Source organism: Choristoneura fumiferana, chromosome 4 (genome assembly GCF_025370935.1).
Source record: "Choristoneura fumiferana chromosome 4, NRCan_CFum_1, whole genome shotgun sequence".
In the NCBI taxonomy this organism is placed as follows: Eukaryota; Metazoa; Arthropoda; class Insecta; order Lepidoptera; family Tortricidae; genus Choristoneura; species Choristoneura fumiferana.
The window spans coordinates 16,493,472-16,521,423 of NC_133475.1; the positions used below are offsets into that span (position 1 = coordinate 16,493,472).

At 37.4% G+C, this 27,952-nt stretch overlaps 3 protein-coding genes across 3 annotated transcripts; 2 read left to right on the forward strand and 1 right to left on the reverse strand.

Annotated features, from left to right (window-relative positions):
* The first annotated feature begins 967 nt into the window (after positions 1-967).
* On the forward strand, positions 968-4,420 carry LOC141427570 (NAD-dependent protein deacylase-like). The gene is made up of 4 exons (XM_074087147.1): positions 968-1,356; positions 1,862-2,053; positions 2,890-3,049; positions 3,550-4,420. The coding sequence occupies exons 1-4, from the start codon at positions 1,042-1,044 to the stop codon at positions 3,753-3,755; spliced, it is 873 nt and encodes a 290-aa protein (XP_073943248.1). The 5' UTR covers positions 968-1,041; the 3' UTR covers positions 3,756-4,420.
* LOC141427572 (ATP-dependent DNA helicase DDX11) lies at positions 4,421-14,794 on the reverse strand. The gene is made up of 14 exons (XM_074087149.1): positions 14,698-14,794; positions 14,401-14,527; positions 14,133-14,253; positions 12,680-12,996; positions 12,169-12,335; positions 11,097-11,337; positions 10,223-10,490; positions 9,749-10,062; positions 8,940-9,122; positions 8,049-8,249; positions 6,952-7,140; positions 6,237-6,364; positions 5,603-5,837; positions 4,421-4,591 (listed from the first exon to the last, which is right to left on the reverse strand). Exons 2-14 carry the CDS (start codon positions 14,518-14,520, stop codon positions 4,508-4,510), a joined length of 2,568 nt encoding a protein of 855 aa, XP_073943250.1. The 5' UTR covers positions 14,521-14,527; positions 14,698-14,794; the 3' UTR covers positions 4,421-4,507.
* Positions 14,795-15,862: 1,068 nt separating this feature from the next.
* On the forward strand, positions 15,863-24,924 carry LOC141427568 (uncharacterized). The gene is made up of 7 exons (XM_074087145.1): positions 15,863-16,110; positions 19,357-19,592; positions 20,417-20,597; positions 21,090-21,277; positions 22,376-22,437; positions 23,116-23,225; positions 24,492-24,924. The coding sequence occupies exons 1-7, from the start codon at positions 15,879-15,881 to the stop codon at positions 24,521-24,523; spliced, it is 1,041 nt and encodes a 346-aa protein (XP_073943246.1). The 5' UTR covers positions 15,863-15,878; the 3' UTR covers positions 24,524-24,924.
* The last annotated feature ends 3,028 nt before the right edge of the window (positions 24,925-27,952 follow it).

Here is a 27,952-nt window from a genome sequence, read left to right on the forward strand (position 1 = left end):
GTGTACGGAATTTTCCAAGTTTAGGTATATTTTATACCTTAGGCTGCTATTTACTCAAACTACTAATAATTCTCAAGAAAACTTAGCCGTTATAATTTTCCTTGTAAATTTGATATACTTAGGTACCTACTAATTATTTCACCCAACTGTTTAGATTTTAATGAAAATTTGAATAATTCGCAAACAGGTCACTAAATCGAAAAATTGTCTTGACAACCCCCCAATGCTTTTAAAAGACCTATCCAACGATATCCCACACTATAGGGTTAGTCGAAAAAAAAAATTATCACCCCACTTTACGTATATAATTTAATATATAATTATATAATTATTATAATTAATAATTGATAAATTTTATTTTTATTTTTTTGGTGACGGCACCAATCATGGACATGTTAAGCACAGTAGTATCCAGTAATGGACAGCAAGGATTCAATGCCTTATAGCTCACCATTCATGAACTTTACCAGTTATGATCATCAGTTATCTGCACATAAGTGTTATTAGTTTTAGAAAAAGTAGCGTCCGTTTCTTAATATTGGGTTAGCGGAAAAAATATTCCATTATTGGTTCCTGTTCATGACTGATGCCCTCACCCAGTTGGCGTAACTGATGATATCCATGCCCAATTATAGCTATCTAGTACTAACGGTCTCTGTGCTTAGCCGCGGACAGACAGACGGACAGACATTGCAAAACTATAAGGGTTCCTAGTTACTACGGAACCCTAAAAAATAATGATTTTTTACATCCTTGATTTAGTTCTGTGTTCTAAATTCGAAAAACTGTAAAATGTATGGGTGTCTTTGTATATCGTATGACAATTTGAAGACAATATGATCTTAGATTCAAGATAGCTATCCTGGATAGCTAGGATCTCCAGCTTTTCTACGAGTGTACCGTGTAGCAACCACTTTATTAATTTTATTATGCTTGGTTTATGAACGAATACTGTCAAAACGTGACGTTTTCTGTTGCTGTGACAAGTGTCAAAGTGACAACTGAGTCGTATTAGCCAGCTGTTGCTGCCGCTGCTTAATTATGTTAATAAGATTGTTTGTAACTCATAACAAGAAACTACTGGGTCATTTACCTTCAGTCATGGCTACCAGACAATCCAGCGACATGGCCAAGTTCAATGAAACCCTGAAGTCGGCCAAAAACATAGTTTTCCTATCTGGTGCTGGAATAAGTGCTGAATCTGGTATACCAACTTTTCGCGGTGCTGGGGGTATGTGGAGGAAGTACCGGGCTGCGGCTTTGGCAACTCCAGAAGCCTTTGGGACCACTCCATCTCTAGTTTGGGAGTTTTATCACTATAGAAGGGAGGTTGCGGCTAAAGCAGAACCTAACCCTGTAAGTCGCGGGGCATAAACTTTATGATATTAAAGAGGTTTGTGAGCCGAAACCAAAAACAGTTTATGTAGCCGAGACATTTCACCTAGACATGCAAACTTTGTAGGGCGTAATAAAACTAATAAATATTATGTTTAGAAAATTGTTGTGTCAATAAAAGTATTTTTTGTTTAGCACAAGCACAAGCCTTACTCAAGTCAAGATTCAACTAAATTATGAACAAGAGATATCATGCCATATACTTAGAGCCATAATAATTAAGACAAGGACATTTTCTTTTAAACCAAATATATAAGTAATATCACAGAGTACATATTATTATGTAATATGTTACTTTCTCTGTTGGTGCTGCATGTGTGCATATGACTTCAGTACTCAGACCAGAAGCTAATAAAATAGGTATTTAGACACACAATAGATATATTAGGTTGGTAGGAAAAAAAATGGAACTGGTCTAAAAACAACTTTACCAAGCATCAATTAAAATTCAATTTTTTAATTCCAGGGCCACCTAGCCATAGCAAAGTTTGAGAAGAACAATCCTGATAAAACTGTGACAGTAATCACACAGAATGTGGATGGATTGCATGCCAGAGCTGGCACTAAGAACTTGTTGGAGCTCCACGGAAACTTGTACAAGACTCGATGCACCAAGTGTAAAGAAGTCCTGGTTAACACTGACAGTCCCATATGTGAGGTATGTAATTTATATTTGACCAACCAATTTTATGGTAAATTTTCAAATGAGGCCCATTTGTCTTAGATTTTGTAGTAAATTAATTGCTTTTTGAAAAGTTGATATGAATTCTCATTTTTTACTGTCATCTACGAGTAAGTGAATTAATAATAATGTACACTTGAACCAACAAATGGAAATCGGCTGAAACCTTTTTGACAAGTAGGACACTAAGGGTCTGTTTGACCACCCATTGATTAATTTTAACTGACAGATAAGTGTGATGCCGTCCCCCTCTATTCAAACAAAACAAACAGAGATGGCATCACTTTTATCTGTCAGTTAATGGATGGTGAAACAGCCCCTAAAGGTGATTTACCATCGGTGAGGCGAGACAAGACGTGGCGAGATGAGAATCGAAATTTGTACGGCGGCTCGCGGCGTGCGCGCGAGAATGCATATAAATTTCAATTCTCATCTCGTCTCTCTGGTGGAAAATCACCAGACTGTGAGAATGTTCTATGGTGGGTCAGGTTAGGAATCAAATGGTTTGACTGTAATACCAGTAAATAGAGACCAAGTGAGGTCTTTAATTGTTAAAACTAAATTACTGATAAATATCACTGCAACATTCCTTGTCTACAATATTACAACGTAACAGACAGAATATTTGTAAATACTTTTTGTTCAATTAAATGTATACAGATAAAAAGGCAAACATATTTTGTTTTCATTTTACTGATAAAATTCAAGTGGCCCTTATTATGTTTTGACTATAATAAAGTTTATTACTGAAACAAACTTTGTTCTGTTTTTAATGTTTACCTAGGGATATGGTTTATTTACTATGTCCACAGGCTTTGGCGAATCGTGGTGCCCCAGATGTGGACCAAGTGGGCTCTGACATTCCCGTGAGGAATCTACCACATTGTAAGAAATCGGGATGTAAGGGCTTACTGCGTCCACACATAGTGTGGTTTGGCGAAAGCTTGGAAGCTGCTGTACTTGACAAAGCAGGTAAAGAACCTTAGAAAAGTAACAGATATTATAAACTGTCTTTTGCCCGCAACTTCATCTGCGAAGAATTCAATTAACGCTATCCTATTATCTTGGATAAAACTACCCTTTCCTCCCCAAGGTCTCAAACTACTTATCTACTCCTACCAAACCCATGAAACCAAATTCCATGAAGAGGATCCTAGTATTTCGCATTTATAATATTATACTCAGCGGCACAAAATTTGGCCCGCTCTACATACAAAATTACCTATCTCTGCATACATTTGAGGGCCAGGTTTTTTGCCGCTCAGTATAGTAAGGATAATCTCAAAAGACCCAACAGAATATACATAAAAGAATGAGATTTTTGGCGCAAACTGCTTGGGAGATGGAGATAGAATCAGTTTTGAAAAAAAAAAAAGGTTTCATAATCTGAATATTTTATTTGTCCAAACATAGGTTTAATTTTTTTTTATTTTGTCTCTTAAATCTGTAAAGCTACCTGTTTTATTTTACAGAATCAGTGATGTCATCATGCGACGTCTGTCTGGTCGTTGGAACCTCATCCGTAGTATACCCGGCGGCCATGTTTGCCCCGCAAGCGGCCGCCAGGGGCGCGATCGTGGCGGAATTCAACCTGAAACCTACCCCGGCCACTCCTGACTTCCATTACTACTTCGAAGGACCATGTGGAATGACGCTGCCTAAAGTTTTGTCGGAGTAAATAAGACATGGGTAATATCGATTTTGAGAAGTAATCTAATTAATTAAAACCCATCTCCGATATCGGATACGACTCCGTTTGTTGACTCTGACTCATTCATTGAATCCAGTTCTTTCGAGTGATCATTCATTTGTCTGTTGCGAGGGCTAAGCAATTCCGTTCCGATCAGACCTCATCCAGAAGTACCGATTCGTCATAATGACTTTTGAATCTGTGAGTCACTTGGGATCGGATTTACTGCCGGCGTCCCGTCTCAACGCCCCGACCGAACCCAACCGAACATATCCGATTAGATCCGATGTAATTGAATGAAAGCGAAGTAGGTGCTGATTCGACCGCGATCCCAATCACAGATCGCTCGATCAAATAGATTGGTCGGGGTTAGTAACATTTGAAAGGAGTCTATAAGGGATTCGGATCCGCTTAAGGATCTGATTTTTCTTAAATCTTATGATCCGGATGTACCCATCTGTAATGCTTGGGAAATTTGTGAATTTATCGAGTCTATTGGAAACCTCTTGGTCCCCAGGCCAATATGTCTTGGCTTTTACGGAATCGGTTTATGTGTAAACACAGAAACTGTGAATTTAGTTTTAATATATTTGTGATAGTAATTGTAGTGTAATGTAATATAAATCAAATATTACTAAGTAATAAGAATACTGTACTGTATAAAAATAATTATTTATTTTAATAAATGCAACAAAATACTACTTACAAATTAATTATGTTGAACATCTTTACAGTTTTCACTATGTCTTGCTTTTATGTCTTGAGAAAAATTTCGCCATGTTTCCAATAGTTGCACCGAAAGTGCAGTTTGACATCAAAGATTTCTGAAAAGAAAAATAATAAGTAACATAACATTATGATCCGTGGTGGAATAGCATGCGGCTTGCTAGAGGCGCCAACATATTTTTAAAGCTTTAACAGTTTTTAGGTTTTACCAAAATGCGGGATAAGTTTAATTGATAAAAGGAAAAACACGTGGCCGATATTTTTTCGAAATCTAACTGACGGATTAATTATATATTTTAGGAATGTAGCCTATATAAAGAGCTTACATATATGTATACATACATACATCGACGGTGACTATTGACAGAGTCGGATCTACAATTTGGCCATTTTGGGATTATTAGGTCAAAGTCTAAAACAGTATATTTGACTTTGGCCTACTTTGGCACAATACTGGCAGATCCAACTCTGTTAATTGTCACCGTCGACATATTAGTAAGAAAAACACTATCCAATTTATTGAATCAGGCGTTACTTTGCGGAAGTCCATATCAATGAACTGAAACAATTACTTTGCTCACCCGCGAGCTTATGATAGCTACGTGTAAGAAATGAAATGGTGGAGGTACTGCATGAACACACATTTCTTGATTGGTTATTTGGAGTCTTTTTGTATTTTTTATTTCAACTCCAAATTTGTTACTTTTACGGGTATCCCGTGAAACCATATCGAAAATACAAACTAATATCATAATTTGATTGCTTAGTAGCGACATCTCTTGTCTGGGTGAGCGGTTGGTTCCGATAGAATGTGACGTCTCTCGATGAGAGCGAAAAACATAGATGTCGCTAGTGCTGCTGCAAAGTAGCGTAGTAGAAATAAGCAACCTGAGATATGTATGCATAGGAAAAATTCGTGTCTAAATTCCTGTCCAGCGGTGGTGTAGGGGTTATAGCACGCAGCACGGATTGCTGAGGACCTGGGTTCGATTCCCAGCGCTGGTCTCTTTTTCTGGTTTTTCTGTGCATCCATGTCTCAGTTTGTATTTTCGTGCACAAACGTAGCATAAGCTCCAAGTAATGTTTCCGTTCAAAACACTATCCCTTACCTGTACAAAAGACGGCAAAGCCGATACCGTCTGCGTCCTCGAATATCTGTCATCAACTAACAAAACACAGGCATAGTCATTTGCGTGCCTCACGGCTCTCCCAATACAAGTTCTCGTGTAAATATTGACGGCTTTTCTTGAAGTTGCGACAAGTTCTCGATAGGTGAAATATACTTTTCTACATGCTCCATTTCCTATCAAATGGTAAGTCTGTTGATGATTAGTACTCTTAATACTATCGGTTACTTTTTTTAATGTGTACATATTGTAAAACTTATGACATGCGACTTAACGTTAAGCTTTGGTAGGTACTTCAAACTAGGCATGCCATATCCAGTATGATATGCATGCGGCTATACATAATTAGGCCCTTAGGTTTCATCACTGATGCCTCTCAATACCCAGCCACATAAATAACTATTATTTTTCATAAATTACTTTCACTCTAAAATGTGGAAAAATTGTAATTGCCGATTGATTTGATATGTACCTAGTCAGTTTTGATAAATTTGTGAGTCTTAGAAGATGGCTACAGACGAATATGAAAACAATACAGTCCAATTTGAAATACTCCACCTACTTATGAAGAACTTGGATGCTTTTTATAATACCGGTTAAAAATGATGAAAAATACTTGGGAGTCTCAAGAACATACCTAAAATTCAATCCTTCGCTCAGTTTACCGCCAACAACACTCAACAACAGCGCCCCGTTTTGAGACCCGTCTTTCTTTTTTATAGCTGCAGCATATTTGTTCAACACCTAGAAACAAAAGTTGGTATTTTACTTGTTCATATCAAAGTGGTGTCAACGCGCAATCGGCTGCATCTAGCAGGTTATCTAGTAGAAGTACAAGATGTCTAAAAAATAATCGAAAATCTCATCAAATCCTACAGCACATTCATAACAAAATGTGACCACGAAAATTGAGACTATTGAAACGCTCGAATGAACCCATAAAGAATCTCTTTTTCTCTAAGCGCTGCGTTGACGCTCGCTGACGCGCGTTAACCCTTAATAAGGCAGAGGCGATTTAGCGACCACTTGCATTGAGTTGGAAACTGAACCTTATTGCTTTCATAGTACGTCACAATTTCCATTGCAATTATTGAAAATACGACTAGCTTTAAAAATATTCTTTGTCAGGTATGTATTCGAGAGCTGCTTTTGATTCTGTGGTAGTATGCTCCAGTAAATGGGGCCTTATTAAGGGTTAATGCGCACGCATGAAATCGGTTGTTAGGTATATATTAGGATGTCTAAACACGCAATTCGAAAACGCGCGCCAAAATTTTCCCATCTGAACATAGCCTTAGGCGTTGGACTGCCCGAATCAAAATCCAAAATACCTGGTCAACTTCTGCCGACGATTTCGGCTCTCGAAACAATGCTTTCCTTTTACATATAGTATCAATTACTTTAGTAGACTTCATGTGTTCATATACCGTACGTTCGTAGGAGTATGATGGTAGGAAGCACACTACGCCTCCTGGCACGATACTGCAGATGTTACGCAAGATGCTGCCGACTTCTTTTAACTGTAAATAAATTTTATTGTATTCTTACACTAGCCTTTGCCTGCAGTTTCGCTGTAAACCAGAGGTTCCCAAAGTGGTCCAGGCGGACACCAAGGGGTCTACGGGAGACCAGACGGGGTTCACATTGGCATGGGGGAAAAAATTAGATTTTAGGAGTCTTGGGGATATACCTATGTAGCAGCAGGGGGTCTACTGAAAACAGTAAAACTTTGAAAGTGGTGTACGAAAAAACAGTTTGGCAACCTCTGCTGTAAACCATAAAGCCGAGTTGAGACGTGCGAGAAAAATCGTGGAAGTTGCATTACATTGCGAGGCCGTAAAGCCAACGTGTTTGTAGTGGTCAATCGAGCGCCGCAATGTAATGCAACTTGCACGATTTTTCTTGCAAGTCTAAACTCGGCTTTAGATCTGAGGCCATTTTATTTTTTCTAACGCGTTGACGGTCGCGAGTGCATTCAACATCTCTTTCTACCCTCGTCTTACAACATGTGATAGAAAGAATGGTGCAAACGATTGTGATTCTAATCTAAAGTGTGTTAAACAGGCCTCTGACAAACGAATTGAAATTCCGGGACTTAATTAGGGATTAACTTCATTTGATTTGAATGTTCCCTTAATGTTAACGAATCAATAACCTAATCAACAAAAAGTTGTAAAACCCCTGACTTTGTCACTTCAAAGTTCAATATCTCAAAAACCTGATTTTAAATTAAAAAAACCCCATTCAAATCGGTCCACCAGAAAGACACCGACAGACACACACACACACAGAGAGAGAGAGACATACAGACACACATAGCGGTCAAACTTATAACACCCTTTTTGCTTCGGGAGTTAAAAATAACTAACAGTATAGCATGTAAGTATTAGGTAGGTAGGTATTTCAAATAAAATAACAGACAACTCACCAAATCATTGTTATTTCTATTCTCGTAAGAGAAGTTGAGATTCTTGTTAGAAGGTCCTTTGGTTAAACACACACCTAGAACATTGTCTGGAGGAACCACATGGCCACATTTCACTACGTTTACATGTTTATCAGAATTGTCCGATTTTAATAAACTTTCAAACTCTCCTATGGGTTCCATTGTGCCGCCAGCTAAGATTACCTGCAAAATAAATCAATTTTCTTTAATACAGAGCACCATAAAAAAGTGATAGTGGAATATCATTATATGATATCATCAACGTAAATAGCTAGCTAAAATAAGTTTTTTGTTAAAAAAAAAAAAACATACAAGCTTTTTTCTGACTGCTCTTTTTCTCAAATTTCAAGTCGGTACTATTAACCATTGAAGAGTTCCCTCCTGCGGAGACGATTCTGGCAGGATCACCAAAATGTCACTACCAGATTACTGAATTGTCTTCAAATTTACATAAGTATGTCAAAGTTCAAGTCAACTGGACCGCTGGAAGTGGGTTAAATATAGCTTCCAAGATTTGACCCAAATAACTAAACAAATAAATAAATAAATAAACAGGGCAAGCTAAAGAAAAGCTTGTAAAAACCGTCTAAATACATATACTAAATACACTTATCATCATGATTACTATCATATCAGCCATAGGATGTCTACTGTTGAACGTAGGCCTCCCCCATAGACCTCCAGACGCTTCGGTTGGAAGTGGCCCGCATCCACCGTGAACCCGCGGCATTAACGGTTGCAGTTGCTGATCCGCGGTCTCCATTCGGGAACTTTTCGGGCCCAATGGCCATATGTTCTTGCTATATGGCCTTCCCGTTGCCAATTTAACGAACTTATTCGCTTGGGTTTTTTTGCTTAACCAAATATACTTACAGAACGGCATTGCTTGACGACATCAGCGAAATGCTCAGCTGGATTCAACAGTACGTACTTAAGCTGTCCATTTTCGTCGCCTTTTTGAGTCAATACGCGACCGTTTTCACTGCGGTCGCACAATCGCTCCAGAAAGTCCAAAATAGCGTAAAGACCGCTGCCTGCTGATGTTTCCGTAGGGACCTTACACAACAAGTTATGTGATCTTTAACTACGAATAAATAATAAGTCAGGAAGCGTAACTCAGACAAAATCCACGCAAGAAGTGACCATACTTTAAACAAAAACGACTTATGATTCAAATACGAACTATTTTCGAGGTTGCAGAAAAAAGCAGGGATTGGTTTGCGCGCGTGATGCGCTCAGAACACGGTTTTTAAGCCCCGCCTACTAGGACACACAAGGCCATTTTTCTAACGCAGTTACAATTCCTGACTTATTATTTGTTCGTAGATCTATAATGCAGTAAAAGAATGACTACACACACAGAGAGAAATTAAGAGTATAAAGGCTCAAACAGACCACGACACTACTCGATACACTCAGTGTAGTTCGTTCATTGATATGGAACTCCGCTTAGTAACGTCAGAAACAATTAACTATTTACAGTCACATCACCATTAAAAATGGAATATGAAAGAGCCATTGAGGCAATGCCTGTGGTCGAAAGCCATACAATATTATGTTCTCCACAAAATAAAAGAAAGAGAAATACGTGGTGTGTCTTGCAATATGGACAAAGAAATCTTACTGAGAAGAGGGACTTCAGGGACACGTAAATATCTATTCTAATTATGTCATAAAAATACCTGTAAGGGGTGCATGTTGGCCTTTTCTTCCACTTTTACTTCAACAACAACATCAGGTTTTTTCTTAGAGATATTGCTTAAAAAATCTTTGAACGAACTCTTTTTGGTCACAGTACTTTTGTTCTCTTCTTCCAGTGCCTGTTGACTGTACCTCATAGAAAACCCATGCAGTTTCGGTGCCAACCGTGTTTTTCTACAGAATTCTACTAAGGGACTTAAATTTAAATGATCAATTTCAGCCAGTATTACAAAGTCCTCAAGAGTCAGAATCGTTGTTTCAGGTTTGTCACTTGGTGACTTAGTTTTTAGCATTCCTGTAAAAAATGAAAAAGTGTCGATTATTATTCAATAATTTCAAAATATAGGTGACATGTTCTTGAAGGAAATTTTCAGCCATAGATTTCTAAATTGAATGGTAAGACCACGTTTTTTTTTAGTTAAGGGCTAATAGACCCTTCCATTTAAAATACTTACCGACAAGTTTTCCAACAACAAAGTTAATCTGATTAAGGCTCAGCAGATTCCTACTACTCAATCGCCCTCTATACTTGTTTATGTAGAACTGTAGAAAGGTCTTCACTGAATTCAACTGTTTTACGGACACTGGCGCAGAATGGGCATTCTCCAAGGCTGCTGTGAGACCATGGGCCTCGTCTAGTATTAGTATGTTGTTTGATAGTTTTAAGGATACTCCGGATCGGGCCCCAGCGCTTACTATACCAGCGTGGCTTACTAGTACTACCTGAAAATAGAAGTTTTTTTAAGCATAATTAGTTTATTTGTCCCACCATTTCAAAGGAAGAAGAGAGAAGGAGATGGCAGGATGATTTGGACAGTCACCTGCATTAATATCTGCCACAGCGGAGCGTGCAAAAATATCACGCACGTCCCACCGGCACTAGAAATAGATTCATATCCAGATACTCACTGTCAGAAGACTGGCTTGAAATAGCGCTAGCGCTATTCGATCCCAGAGGCTATATCGTCTAACGCGCTGACGTTCGCGATCCCATTCACCATCTCTTTCTACCCTCGTCAGGCTCGTCTTATATCGTGTGACAGAAAGAAGTGGTGGAAACGATCGTGATTCCAAATGTGTTAGCCTCTGGTTGGGGCAGTTACATATTTGTATGAAAACTATGAATGTTTGTTCTGAGTTTGTTTATGCCGTAGTTTTGACGTCACGGTTTCTACCCGTATAGTTTGCGCTCGTATTAGTTAGAATCACATTGAAAACATTGACCACTGCCAGCAATCAGACATTTTCAAGATAACTGTACTAAATTTTCGATATTCTCCTCATTTTTCTGGCCTTCTGACCTATTACTAACAGAGTGATAGCCATTACCTGAGCATCATCCAAAGCCATCCTTGATGCATAATATGGACAAGCCTTCAGCGTTTTGCCACATTTGACTATATCCTCAATGTCCATCATCTCTACAAGCATTGAATCTTTAAGCCTTGTTATGTTGTTCTGGTTGTAATACGGACAGGCAGTACAGGAACTAGTTTTAGTTTTCTTAAGGACTTTCCCATCTTCAGCTACTGATGTCGGTTTCGTTTTGGACTTTTGCATGTCTAAGCATCTGTAAAAATTATGCACATCATCATCGTCTTAATCAGCCATAGGGCGTCCTGTTAGAAGGCCTCCCCCTTCTTTCTGAATTTTGTATTAATTTTTCTACCTACTTAAATTGTTACTAGAAATCATTAAAAAAGTAAAAGTAAAGCTGGAAACTATTTGATATAACCGAAACAAACAAATAAGATTGGACTTATTATGCCACCACTGGAAAACCCACTGGGGTTTATGTAATAGTAGGCGAGCTCCAGCGGTTCAATACATAGGGGTTTGCCTAGTTTTCCTTTTCTAACTCTTTCGAACCCAGCCGATACGATCTCGTGCGGGTTAATTACATTTGAATTTGACATGGATTTTACATAAGGTTGACTGTAACTCTTACATTTGAATTTGAACTTGACATGGATTGTAGATAAAGTCTATTGTTGTAACTCTTTTCATACTCGGCTGGGTTTGAAAGGGCTAAACCTATCAAGGCTGCACTATCACGACGACGACCAGACGGCCTAGTGGTTAGAGAACCTGACTACGAAGCTTGAGGTCCCGAGTTTGATTCCCGTGTCGGGGCAGATATTTGTATGAAAAATATGAATGTTTGTTTTCGGGTCTTGGGTGTTTTATATGTATTTAAGTATGTATCTATCTATATAATTATATTTAGCCGTTGCTTAGTACCCGTAACACAAGCTTTGCTAAGCTTACTTTGGGACTAGGTCAATTGGTGTGAATTGTCCCCTGATATTTATTTATAATTTATTTATGTATTTATCAGTTTTCCATATCTCTCTGCAAAATAACTAATTATATTGTATTGTATACAGTTTAATATACCCACCTTTCATTGATTAAATTAACATTCTTCAGCCTAGTAACTTCAGGGTTAATGCAATAATGTTGCCGGGAAGCCAGTGTGACCAGCCTTATGCCCTCTTTAAACACAGTCTTCTTGATCTCGCCTATGAACTGAGACAGTTGGCTGTGTGTTCTACTGCTTATATAAATCTGTCATAAGAGTAAATAATATTTTTTTAAATTCTGCCTGATGGATGGAGCCAACATTTTTTTTTTTAATTTAGTATTTTAACGAGGCTAGTACACCAGCCAACAACTTGTGGTAATTCTTTGAAACCTTGATTTAAACGACTGAATCCATTGAATGAATAAATTCATTCAGAATGTACACTATTATATTGGATTTCCAAATATCTAACTCAGTGAAACACTCATACATATGAAATACCTTTGTGTGTTACCAAACAATGCTAACTGATAGTGTCTTCTCCAACTTCAACATTGGTGATAGTATTAATGGAGCTACTTATACTTTCAAGAATAGAGTTGAATACCTTTGTTTCTTGAATGTCATTTTCTATTTCTTCATCAGCCTCATTCTCCGAGCCACTATCCTCTTTATCACACTCCTCTAGAATAAGATCACCATCTTCAACATCTTCTACATTCTTGCTGTCTTCAATCTCAATATTTTCTTTATCTTTACTATCTACAGCTATTTTCATATATTTTTCATTTTTCTTCACCCGTTGTTTCATTTCATTGAAGAATTCTAATTTCTTTTGGTGTTTCAACAATTTTAATTCTAACGCCTTTAAATTTCGAGTTAACATAATTTCTTCAAACTTTTCTTCCAACCAGTTGTCTGAAGCTGAAAATTTTGTTGCAAAAAATTATTTAACTGTCGACTGGCAGACTGTCACTGATTTTATTTTGGCCTGACTGCCCAAAGGAGGGTTATTAGTTATCAATAAGGGATAATATAGCCTGGCCCAGTAGGAAAAAGGAGTGTTGGAAGCCAGAGAAAAAGATGGATCAATGACCTCATAAAAATGGCACAAAAAGAATGGATGAATGCTATGGATAACGAAAAATGGGATAAGATGGAGGAGGCTTTTACCCTTGGGGACCAATAGTGTGGAAAAAAAGCTATAATAATAATTACAATAAGGGTCCATGCCCCCTATAAAAAAATATATTATTAGCTAGCATAATTATTCTCCCCTTAACAGTATCCTGGCTACACGCAATTACAATCTCACTAATATTATAAATGCGAAAGTTTGTAAGTCTGTTTGTTTGTTTATTACTCCATCACATCTAAACCACTGAACCGATTCTGATGAAATTCGGTATACAGATAGTTTAGCTCCCGGAGAAGGACATAGGATAGTTTTATCCCGGAAAATTGCATAGTTCCCATGGGATAGTGATAAACGAATACTGCGTGGACGGAGTCACAGGTAACGGATAGTTATTTATATATATTAGAAATGTAATATTGAATATGATGTCACTGGCACTAGTTCAGTTAAGTTTGTCTATCTGATGATTAGTTAGCACTGGTGTCCGCTATAGTCTCATTATGGATGGATTATAACAGTCTGCCTATTATAAAACAAACAAAATATTACCTACAAGATATTGACCGGACACTATAATGTACCTGAACTAAGCGACATATTTAAACGAAGCATGAATGAGAGGCTGCGAGGTCACTCTCTGAAACTGATACGCACTCTAAGTGCAAGCAACCCCAGGCACCATTTCCTGGGCAACCGCATCGTGAAACAGTTGAACAGTTTGCCCGAGACAGTGATCAGTGCACCTTCAGTGAATACTTTTAAAAACAGACATGATAAGTACTTTGAAGACAAGTACACAAGTGAACAATGATATGCACGCATCAGCTATAAGCTGCTTGTGCATTATAAAAAAATAATGATAAATAAAATAATATTAAATTACCTAGTTGCAAAAAATAAAACTGTTAAGTACAAAACTTACACTCCATTTTAGATATCTTTTGATTTAATTCAGCAATTTCCTTTTGTGTTGACTGTACAAATTTTTCATAGCTTTCTTTGAGCCACTGTAGTGCTCCGCAACAGATACTTAAAGACTTTCCCTGAAATATAAATTTTGATCTTAAAGAATAAATTAAAAATAAAATATTTTTAAATTAAAATATTTTTGTTAAGTAATTAATAATAAATAATAACCTCTTCCTGAAAGAATTTAATATTTTCTCAAGATTGTTAAAAAAAATACTCACGGTTCCTGTAGGGCTTTCAAATATGCCAAGCTCATTATTCTCAATTGTAGAATACAGCTCCTGCATAAAATTCTTTTGAATTTCATAAGGCTCAAAAGGAAATGGAAATTTGGTATCCATAACAGTCCTAAAAATTAAGAAAAGCTCGTAAAAAAACAAAGTTTGGTAAAACTTAACTGGAATAATGACAATAATGAGCATAGGTACCACCAGCACAGCACCCTTCCCTTCCTTCCTTTCCCTTTATTTACTTTGATGAGTTAATAAGTTTTTTGTTTTTGGTAGTGTCTAGCGTACCTATTTTTCTATTGCGCAACTTTACAACAATACAATAAATTATTTTCGTTTTCGTTCACTTCGCGCCAACAAAACAACGGCCGACCGACTTAACTTTTATCATTTTTAAGACAGCAGGGCTACTACGAAACTCGAAGTTCGTGTCGTGCGGTTCCTCTGACACTTACACTGTTTAATACGAGAGCAAGAGGGACCGCACGACACGAACTTCGAGTTTCGAGTTTCGTTGTAGCCCTGCAGACACTCACTGCCTGCTGTCAGCAGGCTGCTGACAATACTGACATTGACATTGACTGATTTCGTACCATATTTTTCACTATTGCAAAAGACTAAAGAACTAGTATCCATGCATTTTTCTGTGTAGCCATTTCTTGATTGAACATCTGGGAGCGCGGTAGAGTAGTACCCCCGACAAGTTGAACTCTAGTTGCTTTGCAACACCATTCTTTCTCGAAGCATTTTGGCCAAGCTAGAGGTGGTATTTTATTAGTACCCTCAAATTTCAGTTACTGGTGGTTGCTGTGAATTTACTCAAGAAAACAGGAAGTAAGCTACAATACTTTCACCAGAACAAGTGGAGTCCCATGAAATGCATCGACATCTATATGTATGGCGTAAGGTACATAGATGTCAATGATGAAATGCCATATTTTAGCCTACGTAGTGCCTACGAATAATATTTATTCGTAGATTTTAGCCAAAATTCTACTAAGTACTTCTAAGTAAGTCTTTTACAGGATGTTTTGTTGCATCACAGGCCAGAGTACTTTTATACTATTGGGATCTATATTGGGATCAGCCGTTATTTGTTGCGTACCTATTTCAATAATTGGACGATAGATTTGATTTTTATGTAATTTTTGCGTTTTAAATTTTTAATCATTGTGCTTTTTTGGAGGGAAAACTTTGAAAAGTCAAGTTGACATTCACACGCTTCATTGTACGTCCGACATCATAGAAAGAAAAAAAACTGCAAAATGCCTTTCGTAAAGAACAAGAACTGATTATATATATAAAAAAAATAACAAAAGGAATCAAATTCAACGTTAAATATTATTCACATGATTAATTAAGCAGTACAATAACTTTTTAAATGTGTAATGGTTATGTAACAAAGTTTTATTGAATGGTAACGAAACGTGTGCGACGTAGGAAGTAAAGGAGAAGTGAAGGTAGGTAAAATGTCAGTGGCACGCTGCGCGGCTGCTCGCGTTCCGTTGTTCCTGTCACTCGTTAAGCAGCTGTGTGCACCGGGAGTCGGTGCGGCGGGCTCTCTAACTACTAATACAGTTCGTGCTCCGGTGTGGACTCGCGGCACAGCTACAGCCATCCCAGTCTCCCCAGCTAAACTCAACATGTACATCGCCGAGGAACGTGGCTCCGCATATTCACCCGATTACCGGGTTTTCTTCCGTGAGTATGCCTCAATCAAACTTCACCTCTTATATGATAACAAGATACCACGTATCTCGAGTGCCCACGTGGAGTAGTTCCGGGTCGATGTCATAACATTGACATTTACAAAGTTGAAAGTTCAAAATCCTGTTTAAACATTCTAATTTTTCAGAATTTTCTTTAGAGAAACTCGACAGTGAAAGTGTTGAATTATTATTTTTCACGTGTAACCTTGAGTAGATTAACAGCTGGTTTAATATTTATCCTACGTTACACACGCTTACGTCAATGAAGTTAGTGATAACGATATACAGTATATATGTGAACTTTATAGGATGATTATTGATCCACGATATCCTCGAGATTAGAACCTTGGGATTAGTGAACTGTCGCAACGCCGATTTTTTTTTAAATTTCTTAAACTCAATTTTTTCGTAGTAGAAAATTGGAAACCTAGTAATTTAACCACTTCCTGCACCTTTTTGTTATAATAATGTGCAGTAATTATTCTTCTATAAATGAGGGTATATAGGAATTTAATTGTATGACCTATGCCAAATGTAGTCTAGCTAGCATAATTGAGACTATTCAGCATGCAACTCTGGGGCTTACTCTTTGTATTGTATCCATGACCAAAATAAAAAATAAAAAACATGCTAACTAGAATACATCATTTCTAGTGGCGTAGTGATGTGAATGTTATAATACCAACCTACGTCAAATGCTGATTAAATAACTGCAGATTTTTATCTCTAAAATGTAATATATTATCACTGATTAAAAACATGTTTTGTTAAAAATAATGTAAGATAATATGAAAGTAGGTGTGGGATGAGTAATATTTTAAGAGTTAGTTTGTCTTGCTAAGATTCACTAAGTTAAAAAATACCCTCATTTTTAATTTTAATTGTAATGACATACTGAAGCTGATTACCATAATGAACTAATTCTGTAATGTATTTTGTATTGTTTTGAGTGCTATAACAGATTCGATTTGTAGCATTCGAAGATTGCGGATGTAGACAATATCTAATTTTGCTAGTTCTGTTTCTTTGGCTAGTTGAAGTATAATTTTGATAGTGTTTTATGCGGCGATTAACCTTAACAGTGAACAGTGATCCCAAAATTCTATATTGCTCTCTGGTCTAACATTTTTTAATGCGCAAGTGGTCTCCACATGGATTCTGGAATTTTACTATCAAGTTGCAAAAACTACAATCACCGTACAATGTGCCTCTCAAAGAGAGTTTACCTCGACACTGGCGAAATTGTCCTATTAATTAGGACAGAAAAGCCATATTTTAAAAGAGAAGAAGAAGAAGAAGAAGAGTGCTATAACTATAATTATTTTAATTCATACACCAAAAGGCAGATCATAGCTGTACAATTATCCATCTACCACCTATTTATAATACCTACGATGATGAATAAAGGACCTAATGTATGGAAAATGTGGTTTCAGTTAAATATCCTGAGAATTTGATATGTTATAGATTTAAAAGTCCTGATCAACCTCTTTTTCTGGGTCCCTTTCAGAGTTTAGTTTAGTTTTTTAGACACTTTTATGCAGGATTTTGAAATCTATAACATATCAGGATATCTAACTGAAACTACATTTTCCATACTTAAGGTGCGGAGTCCGGAGTCCTTTCATTTCATTACATTTAAAAAAAAAAAAGCTTTATTGACCCTGGCCGTACTTTCCAGAACAATTAAAAAAGAAACATGTATCTGTGATGCACGAGTTATAATAAATGCCAAACAAAAATAAGAACATGTTTATTAATTATTTATTTATTTCACCAAAACATACAATTATCATTATAGGCAATGCCTAATGCATTAATGCAGCTAAGAATTATTTTCATACAGTTCAACACTTAATTCAGTAAACATAACAAGTTATAGGTAAATGTTATTTTTGTGAATCACTCAAAGCGCAAAAGAATTAAGTCTAAATCTTTGGGAAGGCAATAAAGGTTAGGTAAGGAGGAATGTCAATTGAATGGTAAATCAGTGTCTCAAATCTTATTTATTAGGATTAGAATTGATTAGATGAAATGCTTACAATTCACAAAAATATTTTGTATCACCATGAAGGTAGCCTTGAAACAAAGAAGGAAAAAACTAAGTATGAGTATAATGTATTAAATTGCCTTCATTAACATTAATCCCTTGTATGTTTAAATCCATGTCAAATTTAAGGCTATCTTTTTGTATTTTTTTAAATCAGAAGAATTTGTGCTTATTTAAACAGATGAGACTAGAATTCAGTACTTTTTTTAGTTCCCGCATACAAGGGGTTAAAACTATGATATCTTTTGGATTGTTTATTTCTAAAATTATTTACTTTAGATCACAAAAAAAGGTTTCTGTGTGTTTTTTTTTGTTTCTCAAAGCTGTTGTTATTTATATAATACACAATACATGATGATTTTTAATCAGTAAACAGGAGTTGATAATATTAATAATCAGTCTGAATCAAATTCAATAGGTGAAGTATCATATCACAATCTCTTAACTCGCTGTTTAGTTAATTACAGTTTTATATAACATTTCATGTTTGTATTGTTTTTTTTTCCAAATCACCATAATATGCTCTTATAAAACTGAAAGTGAAAGTAGGTAGGTGGTAAGGTACATTATCAATTTAATTGTAAATCGAATTGGCAAATTCGAAAGTGCAGCGTATATGACGTCAGGTATTAAATATAAATAAAAGTCTCAATTCATAATGTTTCACCTACTTACTAAGAAGTAGTGATGTGCCAAATAATTAAAAATGTATAATGATAAGGATGTGAATCTATTTATTTAACGGGACGCTGCTATTTGTGTCCTAGACAAATAGATGAATTTATTTAATATTTTACTAGCGACCTACTCTGGCTTTGCAAGGGTTCAACTTGAAAACAAATTAAAGGCTACAACTTTTCATTTTTCACCTCTCTTATAAGTCAACGCACGTAAAAAGAGCTCTGGGTGGCTAGTGGAGGGGATACGTTTGCGCATCTGTCAAATAACAAGCCAATGGCGTGACGGCCGCGCGCACGCTCCTACGCCCCCTCCCGCGTCCCCCACTGCTCCGCCGCCAATTTCATTTCGTCCGTATTTCGCTCACTGCGCAGGTATGTCGCCAGGAGCTCTTTTTACGTGCGTTGATTTGTACCCTAAAACTACACCCTATATTTTATTTATTTATATTACTAGACTTTACCCTCAAAATCGCACACGTAAACAATTAGATCCGGCATTGTGTTCTAGGTGACGAGAGCGGCCCCATCTCTCCCCTTCACGACATACCGTTATGGGCCAACAAGTCAGAACGCCTTGTCAACATGGTAGTGGAAGTACCTCGGTGGAGCAACGCTAAGATGGAGCTCTCATTGAGCGAGCCTCTCAATCCCATCAAGCAAGACGTGAAGAAGGGAGCCCTGCGTTTCGTTGCCAATGTGTTTCCGCATCACGGATATATCTGGAACTACGGTGCGCTGCCACAGGTTAGTCTTCGAGCCATTTTTTTAATGTAGTTCGTAATATGTCCCACTGCTGGGCAAAGACCTCCCCTTTTCTTCGCCATTCGCCACTCCCTATGGAGAGAAATATTATTTAAAAACTAGTGTTTACCCGCAACTTCGCACACGTAAATCATTAGGTCCAGCAGCTGAATTAAAATTTCGGGATTTTTAAAAATTTCCGTGAAGTTTCCGTGGGAATTCTCGAAAATTAAATCGTTGTTTTCATTGACGTAACATTAAAAATTATCATGGTCAAATTTCATGTCTCCTAGCCCAGCGGTCGTTGTTTCTAGATTTTATCCCTATCCTGTGGGAATATCGGAATAAAAAGTAGGATATGTTTTATTCCAGATATCCAGCTATCTACATACCAAATTTCATAACTCTAAGCCCAGCTGTTATTAGTTCGAGATTTAATCCCTATCCCGTGAGAATAACGGGATAAAAAGTAGCCTATACCAGACTATAAAAGCTAAGACAAAACCGCTAATACTATTTACTTGTATTTTGTTATGCAATCAGGCTCTTGGTGATGCAGTTCCTACGCCACGTTTGCTGATCCTCGGTCTCCATTCGATAACTTTCGAACTTTACTAGTTTTTATTATTTTTGTTTCCTGCAGGATAGCGATCAATTTTCCGTAGACGAAGTATGTATGTAAAATCTTTATTGTACAAAAGAACACTTATAAAATACAATTTACAAACTGTGATATACTTATACAAAGGCGAAGGCGAAGTCGCGGACAACAGCTCGTTTATTATAAACCTTCTAAACTCTTTGTAACGGCATATCATATTCTTCAGACGTGGGAGAACCCCCATCACGTTGACCCGGCGACGCAGGCGCGCGGCGATAACGACCCCATCGACGTGCTCGAGATCGGCTCCCGAGTGGCCGCGAGAGGCGACGTGGTATCCGTCAAGATCTTGGGCACTCTCGCGCTCATTGATGAGGGCGAGACTGACTGGAAGCTCATTGCTATCGGTGAGTTTTTAATAGTGATCAAAATAAAAGATCCTAACCGTCGGCGCTGGGAAGGTTATTTTCAGGAGGGTGCATTGTATAGTGCATTTGCACATAGGGTGATTCATTTATATTCCATTCCATACGAGTATCTTAGTCTTGTTCTATGCATATGTTTCTTTACGCCAATAGGGTGCAAGTGCACCTAACTCCCTTAGAGACACTAAAAAGAAAAAAACAAGTCTAGTGGTCTAGCTAGAGTTTGCTTTGTATCTTAAAGTTCAACAGTCGGGGACCCATTCAAAATAGTGACCATTTCTCATTAATGGGTTCCGACTTCCGACTGTTGAACTTTGAGTTACTCAGCAAATTCTAGACTTGTTTTTTTTTATTTCCCCGCTATATTTTATTCGCGGGCGCCATATTGAAATATTATTATATTATTATTTATTATACCCTATGAGGCTACACTCCGAGGCCACCATACCATTATCTGTAACATTTCTGTTACAGACTCGCGCGACGCACTAGCTCCGTCGCTCAATGACATCGCCGACGTTGAGACCGTGTTCCCCGGGCTTCTAAAGGCCACAGTGGAGTGGTTCCGACTCTACAAGGTGCCTGATGGCAAACCACAGAATCAGTTCGCATTCGACGGCGAGGCGAAAGACAAGGAGTTCGCTTACAAAGTTATTGATGAGGTAATAATAAGTTTTCATATTGGTTAGCCCTCCATGCGACGTAGTATATGTTTGTCCCTAAATAATAGCTTTTTGATATTTAACTGAGATGTCTATTTCGAACTTTAATAAGCTATAAATGTTTTTTTGGCACAGTTGGTTTTTAGATTTCATCTGATTTTATAGATTTAAAAGACTCTTTATTTGTAGAACACAAAGAAAATAGTTACACAGAGAGAAAATTTAAACTTAAGCAATAGGCGGCCTTATCGCTTCAGAGTGATCTCTTTATTCTCCACCAATATCCAATACCCAACCCATTGGTTAATTTTAAGAAAGAAATGAAAGGTTTATTTTGGCTCCATAAGTACCACCTAAAACTAAGACTAAAACTAGCACTAAAACTATGTTACTTGGTGACACGGCAGGATACCAAAAAGGGTCTCCACTCAGCATGTGTTGCCGCACATTATGTGCAGCAACGCTGGTTTTCTGTGGAGCCCAAACGTTAAATAAACATGTATCATTTAACATTTTGCTATAGCCGCAATTTTATATATTGTAAACTCTTGAACTAAAAACGTTATAATTTGTTATAATTTATCAGGATTCTGATACTGATATCTCTTCTCAAAATGGGCGAAGCACCTAAGGTGCGATAAAACGTAAAAATATTGCGATTTTACTTAAATACACTGTGGCTAAATCGCTAAATGCTAGAGCCGGTAACCGGGAATGCTGTACCCTTAGTGTTTTCATATTATCCGATCCGATATAGGTATCGGAGGACGATACGATATCGGGGCAAGATTAAATATGTACCTGTCTTTTCAAAGTAATGTTACTTAGACGTTTTTGTAGGAAAATGACAGATGCATTACATTTTCACATTTGTGTGAAGTGTATTCAAATAGGGTAACACACAGACACAGATACTTTAATTAATTCGCTGATTCAATCCATTCGTGCCTGATACCGTACAAAAAGTAAGAAAGTCAAATTCTCTCTAGTTCCATAGTAAATTGCTAAAACTCCAGAATTTCCTTTTTTATTTTTATAATAATAAATATGTTTTTGCTTCCACTCCACATCCACATAATCAATTTATTCTTTTTCCAGGTGCATGAATTTTGGCGTGACTTGATAGCTGGCAACGTGGCCGATGCTACAGATATCAACAAGTCAGTCCCATGCTTAATATTATTTAGTCTTAGTACAGTCGAGTTCATAAACTGGTGAGAAAAAATTGATCAAAAATATCTGAACAGACTCTGTTGTCAACGGCTTAGAAGCGTGTTCAAATTTAATGCTCACAAATTTATGAACTTGACTGTACTTAGAATTATACTTTGTGTGGTTTATAAATCTTTGAAGGTATTGCTTTAAATAACTTAAGTAACTTAGAAAAGTTGAAATATCCCCAGATAATTGTTATTTCAAGGTTAAATATCTCAAAAACGACTGAATATATTTTAATGAAACTTAACTAAGAACCAACACATGTTTCACCTAAAAAAAAACTCATCGAAATCGGTACATCCGTTTGAAAGCTACCATGTCACAGACAGACAGACAGAAATTGGTGTCAAGTCAAACTTATGACGCTCTCTTTTTGCGTCGGTTAAAAAAATCTTTACTGCCACAACTTAAAAAACTTGTCGGTGGAGTAACTTAAGACTAGACATTTATATGAAAAACTATGTTTATTGGTGAAACTTAAAGTTGAGTCAATAGGTTCCCCGTGGTAGCTTTATTAGATTTTGTGTTGCAATTAACTTTCGCTGATTGGTTTTGTCAAAAGTATATTGTTGTAAGCTAGGATTTTGTCTTCTCGCGGCATTGACTATAGTTGTTTTCAGGATGAACGTGTCTGTAGACAACAGTCCCGGGCGTGTGGAACGCTCGGAGGCGGCTGCTGTCCTCGGCAAGGCTGCGCCGAGGGCCATCCCACAGCCACTGCCTACTACAGGTATAACAACTTTTATAACCTTAATCCTTTTCCAGGCATAGTGCATAATAGTGACCTTGCTAAAATGTAAATATGGTTATTTGTGTCACAAGGGAGCAAAATGGTGTATTTACGGCGAGGGCGTACATTGAATCCAGAATGTAGCGAAGGATTCTATAGTAGAAAAACACACACACATTACAGTACAGTAGGAGGAAAGTTTGTATTGAACACAAAGCCGAAATGTTAACGCCCAAGATGAAAATAATTTTGCTCCCGAGTGGCTCATACAACTTTTCACACCGAGCATTAAAAAACTTGAAAAAAAAAACTCCATATTATTAAAGAACAAACAGCATAGAAAATGGCGTGGCTTTACAATTATCAACTTCAAAAAATGTCATTTGCAATAAAACACTTATAAAAGCCTTGAACAGAAAAGTTGTACTTTGCTCCCTCTCGTCAGGGAGGAAAAGTTACTTTTCTGAAGGAAAGGTGTGAAAAATCAATTGAAGTCGTTAAAAAATGATTCCTCATTAAATTAATCCCTTATAAATAATAACAATACGAAAGTATGATTCATTTTGTGGTAGCGTATCTAAATTCGCGAGGCATGGAAAAGGGTTAACTAGCATTTATATATGAACTAGACTTCACTAATTTATTGAATCAGGCGTTACTTTACGGAGGTCCATATCAATAAATTTGCTCACCCGCGACCTTACGATAGCTACATCTACGCAACAAATGTGTGTTCATACAGCTCACAAATCACACAAACCCCCCTATCTTCTCATCCACTTCTCGGGTAAATTGGCGCGTTTTATGCCCTTGTTTTACAATCTACTATTTTGTTTGTATTATCAAAATGTCACTGACATGGAGCAAAAGTGTAATCAAAATATATAGCGCTCACTCTGTTTACAAGCTTTACTTTGCCCTGTTTATTGATGTTGTTGGGTCTAATCAATCATGCAAGTTCATTTTGACCCACTTCCAATATGGTCGGATTGATTTGAAATTTGGTATAAATTATGTAAGTTGAATGACAATGCAAGTACAGTCGAACAGATTGAATCATGGCCCAGGGTGGAACTTTTTAATAATCAATTTCACTATGATTTCCTTGACATAAGTATGAGATGTCAACATGACATTAGTAGCACAAAGGTTCCACCCTGGTTCATGGTTAAATTTGTTGGACTGTACAGTCAACAAAAAGTAGTCAGCAAAATAGCTTGTATTCTAAATATATTTTAATAGTAACTTATTTTTTATTTTTTACAGTGGACAAGTGGCACTTCCTGGCAAACCTATAAGCTTACGTCGAAAGCCAGTGGGATTTAAAGGTGCTCACACACCAGCACTGCAGGCTACTTCCCGCTCAGCGAGATCTCTCTATCACTCCAGAATACTCTAGATAATGGTAGCCTGAAATTTCGTAGTCGAGTTTGATCTCGATGGTTCTGAGAAAGGATTCTACACTTACAAGCACATTTATGACCATCGCCGATTAATTTGCCATACTAAGAGCGGGTATTTTGCGTAAGCGTAAAGTACAAGTTCAATAGGCCCAATTCTACATCACAACATAGTTTATATTATAATGGGTTTGCTAACATAACACACTATATATTTTTTCTGTAAGTTTTCTCGATGTCACCTATTGTTGTTAAGTGTAGTTCAACGAATTTTTATGTTGTTATTGTCTTTGGTTGTGGCTGTAAACCAGAAACCTTGGTACTGCACGTAGTTCATTGGACCAATCAGGGCCCGTTATTAGCAACTGTCATCTTCGCCTTGACCAATCACGTGGTCGGATTTGCGTTCTATCAAATGGTGTTGATCCAATGAACGAAGCGACTTCAACTGTTTTGCCATTGCCTTTGACTAAAAGCTAGTTTTCTTTAGTTGTCTAGAAACTTCTAGAAAGGTCATCGGTGGAAAATAATTAACATCTTATATGGCGAATGGCAAGTTGAAGATGTGCCTAGGTTGAAGCGTCGCCGGCAGGCGCTCTAGTTAAGAGAATTATACCTGTTAGGTGTAAATGATATTTATTGTTTTTATATAACGTGTTTTATTCCTTCAATCTTACCTTAATTACCTTTCGTTGGATTATAATTCTGTGAGGCGTTCTAACCGGGAGTTCTTTGTTCAGAACTGGACGTCTTTCGGTTGATGATGATGATGATGGATAATAATTAGGTAATCTGCCAAGACAGTTCATTAAATGCACATTTAATACATACAAGACTTTTTCTGCGGCTTATCTACTGCGGCTTCGCACAGGAACACCATTTGATCCGGTAGTTGCAGTGTTATTCAAAACGGGGCTTGGTTTGAAAAATATTTGTCGCCCCCTGCCTACCTCCACTTACAGCTACCTCCACCTCCACTTACGTTGGTAATGCAAACATTGAATAATCATACACAATAACGGTGAGAGTATTTTAAACATACCGCGACCTCCAGGGGGTCGCGGCCCACAGTTTGAAAAACACTGCGTAGTTGAATTGAAATTGCGGGATTTTACTAAATTCCCATATTGGAAACAGCAGGGCTACTACGAAACTCGAAGTTCGTGTCGTGCGGTCCCTCTGACACTTATACTCTTCGATCATCAATACGTTTATACTATTTAATAAGTACAAGACCGAGAGGGACAGCACGACACGAACTTCGAGTTTCATAGTAGCCCTGCAGCTTAACTCGTCTCGAGTCCACTCTTCCCACAGAGGTTTGCTCTCAAATATACCCATACAAACAAGAAAATGTTTTTTTTCGCAAACAACATGGCGGCCTAAAAAAATTGCCCACTGGGGGGGCTACCGCGAAATTCGGAAATCGAGGTTCGTATCGTACCGTCCCTCTCACTCTTGTGTTAAATAATATAAGCGTTAGCAGGACGGCAAGATACGAATTTCGAATTTTGGACTTCGTAGTTTAGGGCTTGTAAGTAGGTACAGTCACCAGCACTAATATCTGATAACACAAAGCGTGCATAAATATCTGTTACGACTCTATTTCTCGGGCCGGAAGGACGTGTCAAATATTTTTGCACGCTCTGCTGTGGCAGATATTAATGCTGGTGACTGTACTTAGTCCTTATGGGCACAAAGGCGGGTTATAAAGCCACAGTATTTAGCAGTGTAGATAGTATTGGCTAGTAACTTATGACGAGAAATGTAAAGAAAGAAAGAAAGAAGCATTTATTCACTACAAACAAACCAAACAAACATAAAGCAAACCTTGTTTTGGCATCCTTAAAAATCGACCCAACAGCAGCAATCAAATAGACGAAGTACGTAAAATTAAAATAAATTCAGCGATAAGATTCCTGACATCGAGCAACCCGTCGTTCGAACGAAACGGGGAATTCCCTGTTATTTGTTTTCGGTCGGTGTATTTTTGTTTTCATTTTTATCCTTTGGGTGAAAATATCTTAGTCGCCACGCTTGGCAGGCGGGTTGGCGACCGCACTTATGCCAGATAGATCGAGCAAAAAATCACGTTTTTGTTGTATGGGAGCCCCCTTAAATATATTTTATTCTGTTTTTAGTATTTTTTGTTATAGCGGCAACAGAAATACCTAAATCATCTGTGAAAATTTAAACTGTCTAGCTATCACGGTTCATGAGATACAGCCTGGTGACAGACAGACAGACGGACAGTGGAGTTTTAGTAGGGTCCCGTTTTTACCCTTTGGGTACGGAACCCTAAAAAGGCTTTTGGGGTGTCTGAGGTTTTGATTTAGGTAAGTATTAACATGCATGACATAATCTAATGACAAGGCTTGCCGTGAAACATTTGTATTTTTTTATTTATTAAGTTATTTGAAAAAATAAGTTAAAATTGACCTCCATTTTATCTTCAAAACTCCTGGGAAAAAGCAATAAAAAGTCAACCTAAATATTGTTGTTGTTGTTGTTTCTTTAAAAAAATATGGCTCTGTCCATCAGAGGACAATTTTGCCCAGTGTCTAGTAGTTTTTGCGTTGTACGGTAAAAAATCTAGAAAACGAAATATGAGAGGTAATGGTGGATGAACGATCGAAATATACTTGATCCAACTAAATATATAAAACTCAAAGGTGACTGACTTACATAGTGATCTATCAAAAGTCTATCAACGCACAGCAAACACTGGACGGATCGGGTTGATATTTGGCATGCCGGTAGATGTTATGACGTAGGCATCCGCTAAGAAAGGATTTTTCGAAATTCCCACGGGATAGGGAATAAAATGGGATTTATATTTTCACTTTGAAATAGCCCTATTCCCGTAACTATAATTATTAGAAACTTCAAATTTGGCATGCAAGTAGGTAATAGGTACTAACAGCTAAAACACTTTTCAGGATTTACGAAATTCCCACGGGATAGTGAATAAATGGGATTTTTGCACCATCTGTCTAAAAGAAAATCTGTCCGTATTTGTATTTCCATGTAATCCTCCGAAAATGAATCAAAACACGAAAAAAGGATCGCAGAAAGTACCTAAATGTATGTTACTCCAAATTTAACGCGAGCAAAGCTCCGGAGCTTTGCTCGCAACATTTTACAAATTTAACGCGAGCAAAGCTGCGGGCAAAAGCTAGTGTTTATATAGGAGCAAGTTAGGAGTAACTATTTGCTAAAGGACGAAACCAGAGCCTCATGTTAGTCCTGTCTCGACGACGCGACCTCGTGGCGCCGAACCTTTCCTCAAAACAAGCACACATTTACATCCCTATGTCGTTGCCTTAA

What these genes read in the sequence shown, in the direction of transcription:
- LOC141427572 (XM_074087149.1), bottom strand. Translation starts at nt 14,520, where the DNA reads ATGGATACCAAATTTCCATTTCCTTTTGAGCCTTATGAAATTCAAAAG. An exon ending in ATGACATTCAAGAAACAAAG is followed by an intron (nt 12,336 to 12,679) that starts GTATTCAACTCT and finishes CTCTTATGACAG; the next exon opens with ATTTATATAAGCAGTAGAAC. An exon ending in CGTCGGCAGAAGTTGACCAG is followed by an intron (nt 6,365 to 6,951) that starts GTATTTTGGATT and finishes TTTTGTTTCTAG; the next exon opens with GTGTTGAACAAATATGCTGC.
- LOC141427568 (XM_074087145.1), top strand. Translation starts at nt 15,879, where the DNA reads ATGTCAGTGGCACGCTGCGCGGCTGCTCGCGTTCCGTTGTTCCTGTCA. An exon ending in CTTACAAAGTTATTGATGAG is followed by an intron (nt 21,278 to 22,375) that starts GTAATAATAAGT and finishes TTCTTTTTCCAG; the next exon opens with GTGCATGAATTTTGGCGTGA. An exon ending in GATGCTACAGATATCAACAA is followed by an intron (nt 22,438 to 23,115) that starts GTCAGTCCCATG and finishes AGTTGTTTTCAG; the next exon opens with GATGAACGTGTCTGTAGACA.
- LOC141427570 (XM_074087147.1), top strand. Translation starts at nt 1,042, where the DNA reads ATGTTAATAAGATTGTTTGTAACTCATAACAAGAAACTACTGGGTCAT. An exon ending in CTAAAGCAGAACCTAACCCT is followed by an intron (nt 1,357 to 1,861) that starts GTAAGTCGCGGG and finishes TTTTAATTCCAG; the next exon opens with GGCCACCTAGCCATAGCAAA. An exon ending in CTGACAGTCCCATATGTGAG is followed by an intron (nt 2,054 to 2,889) that starts GTATGTAATTTA and finishes CTATGTCCACAG; the next exon opens with GCTTTGGCGAATCGTGGTGC.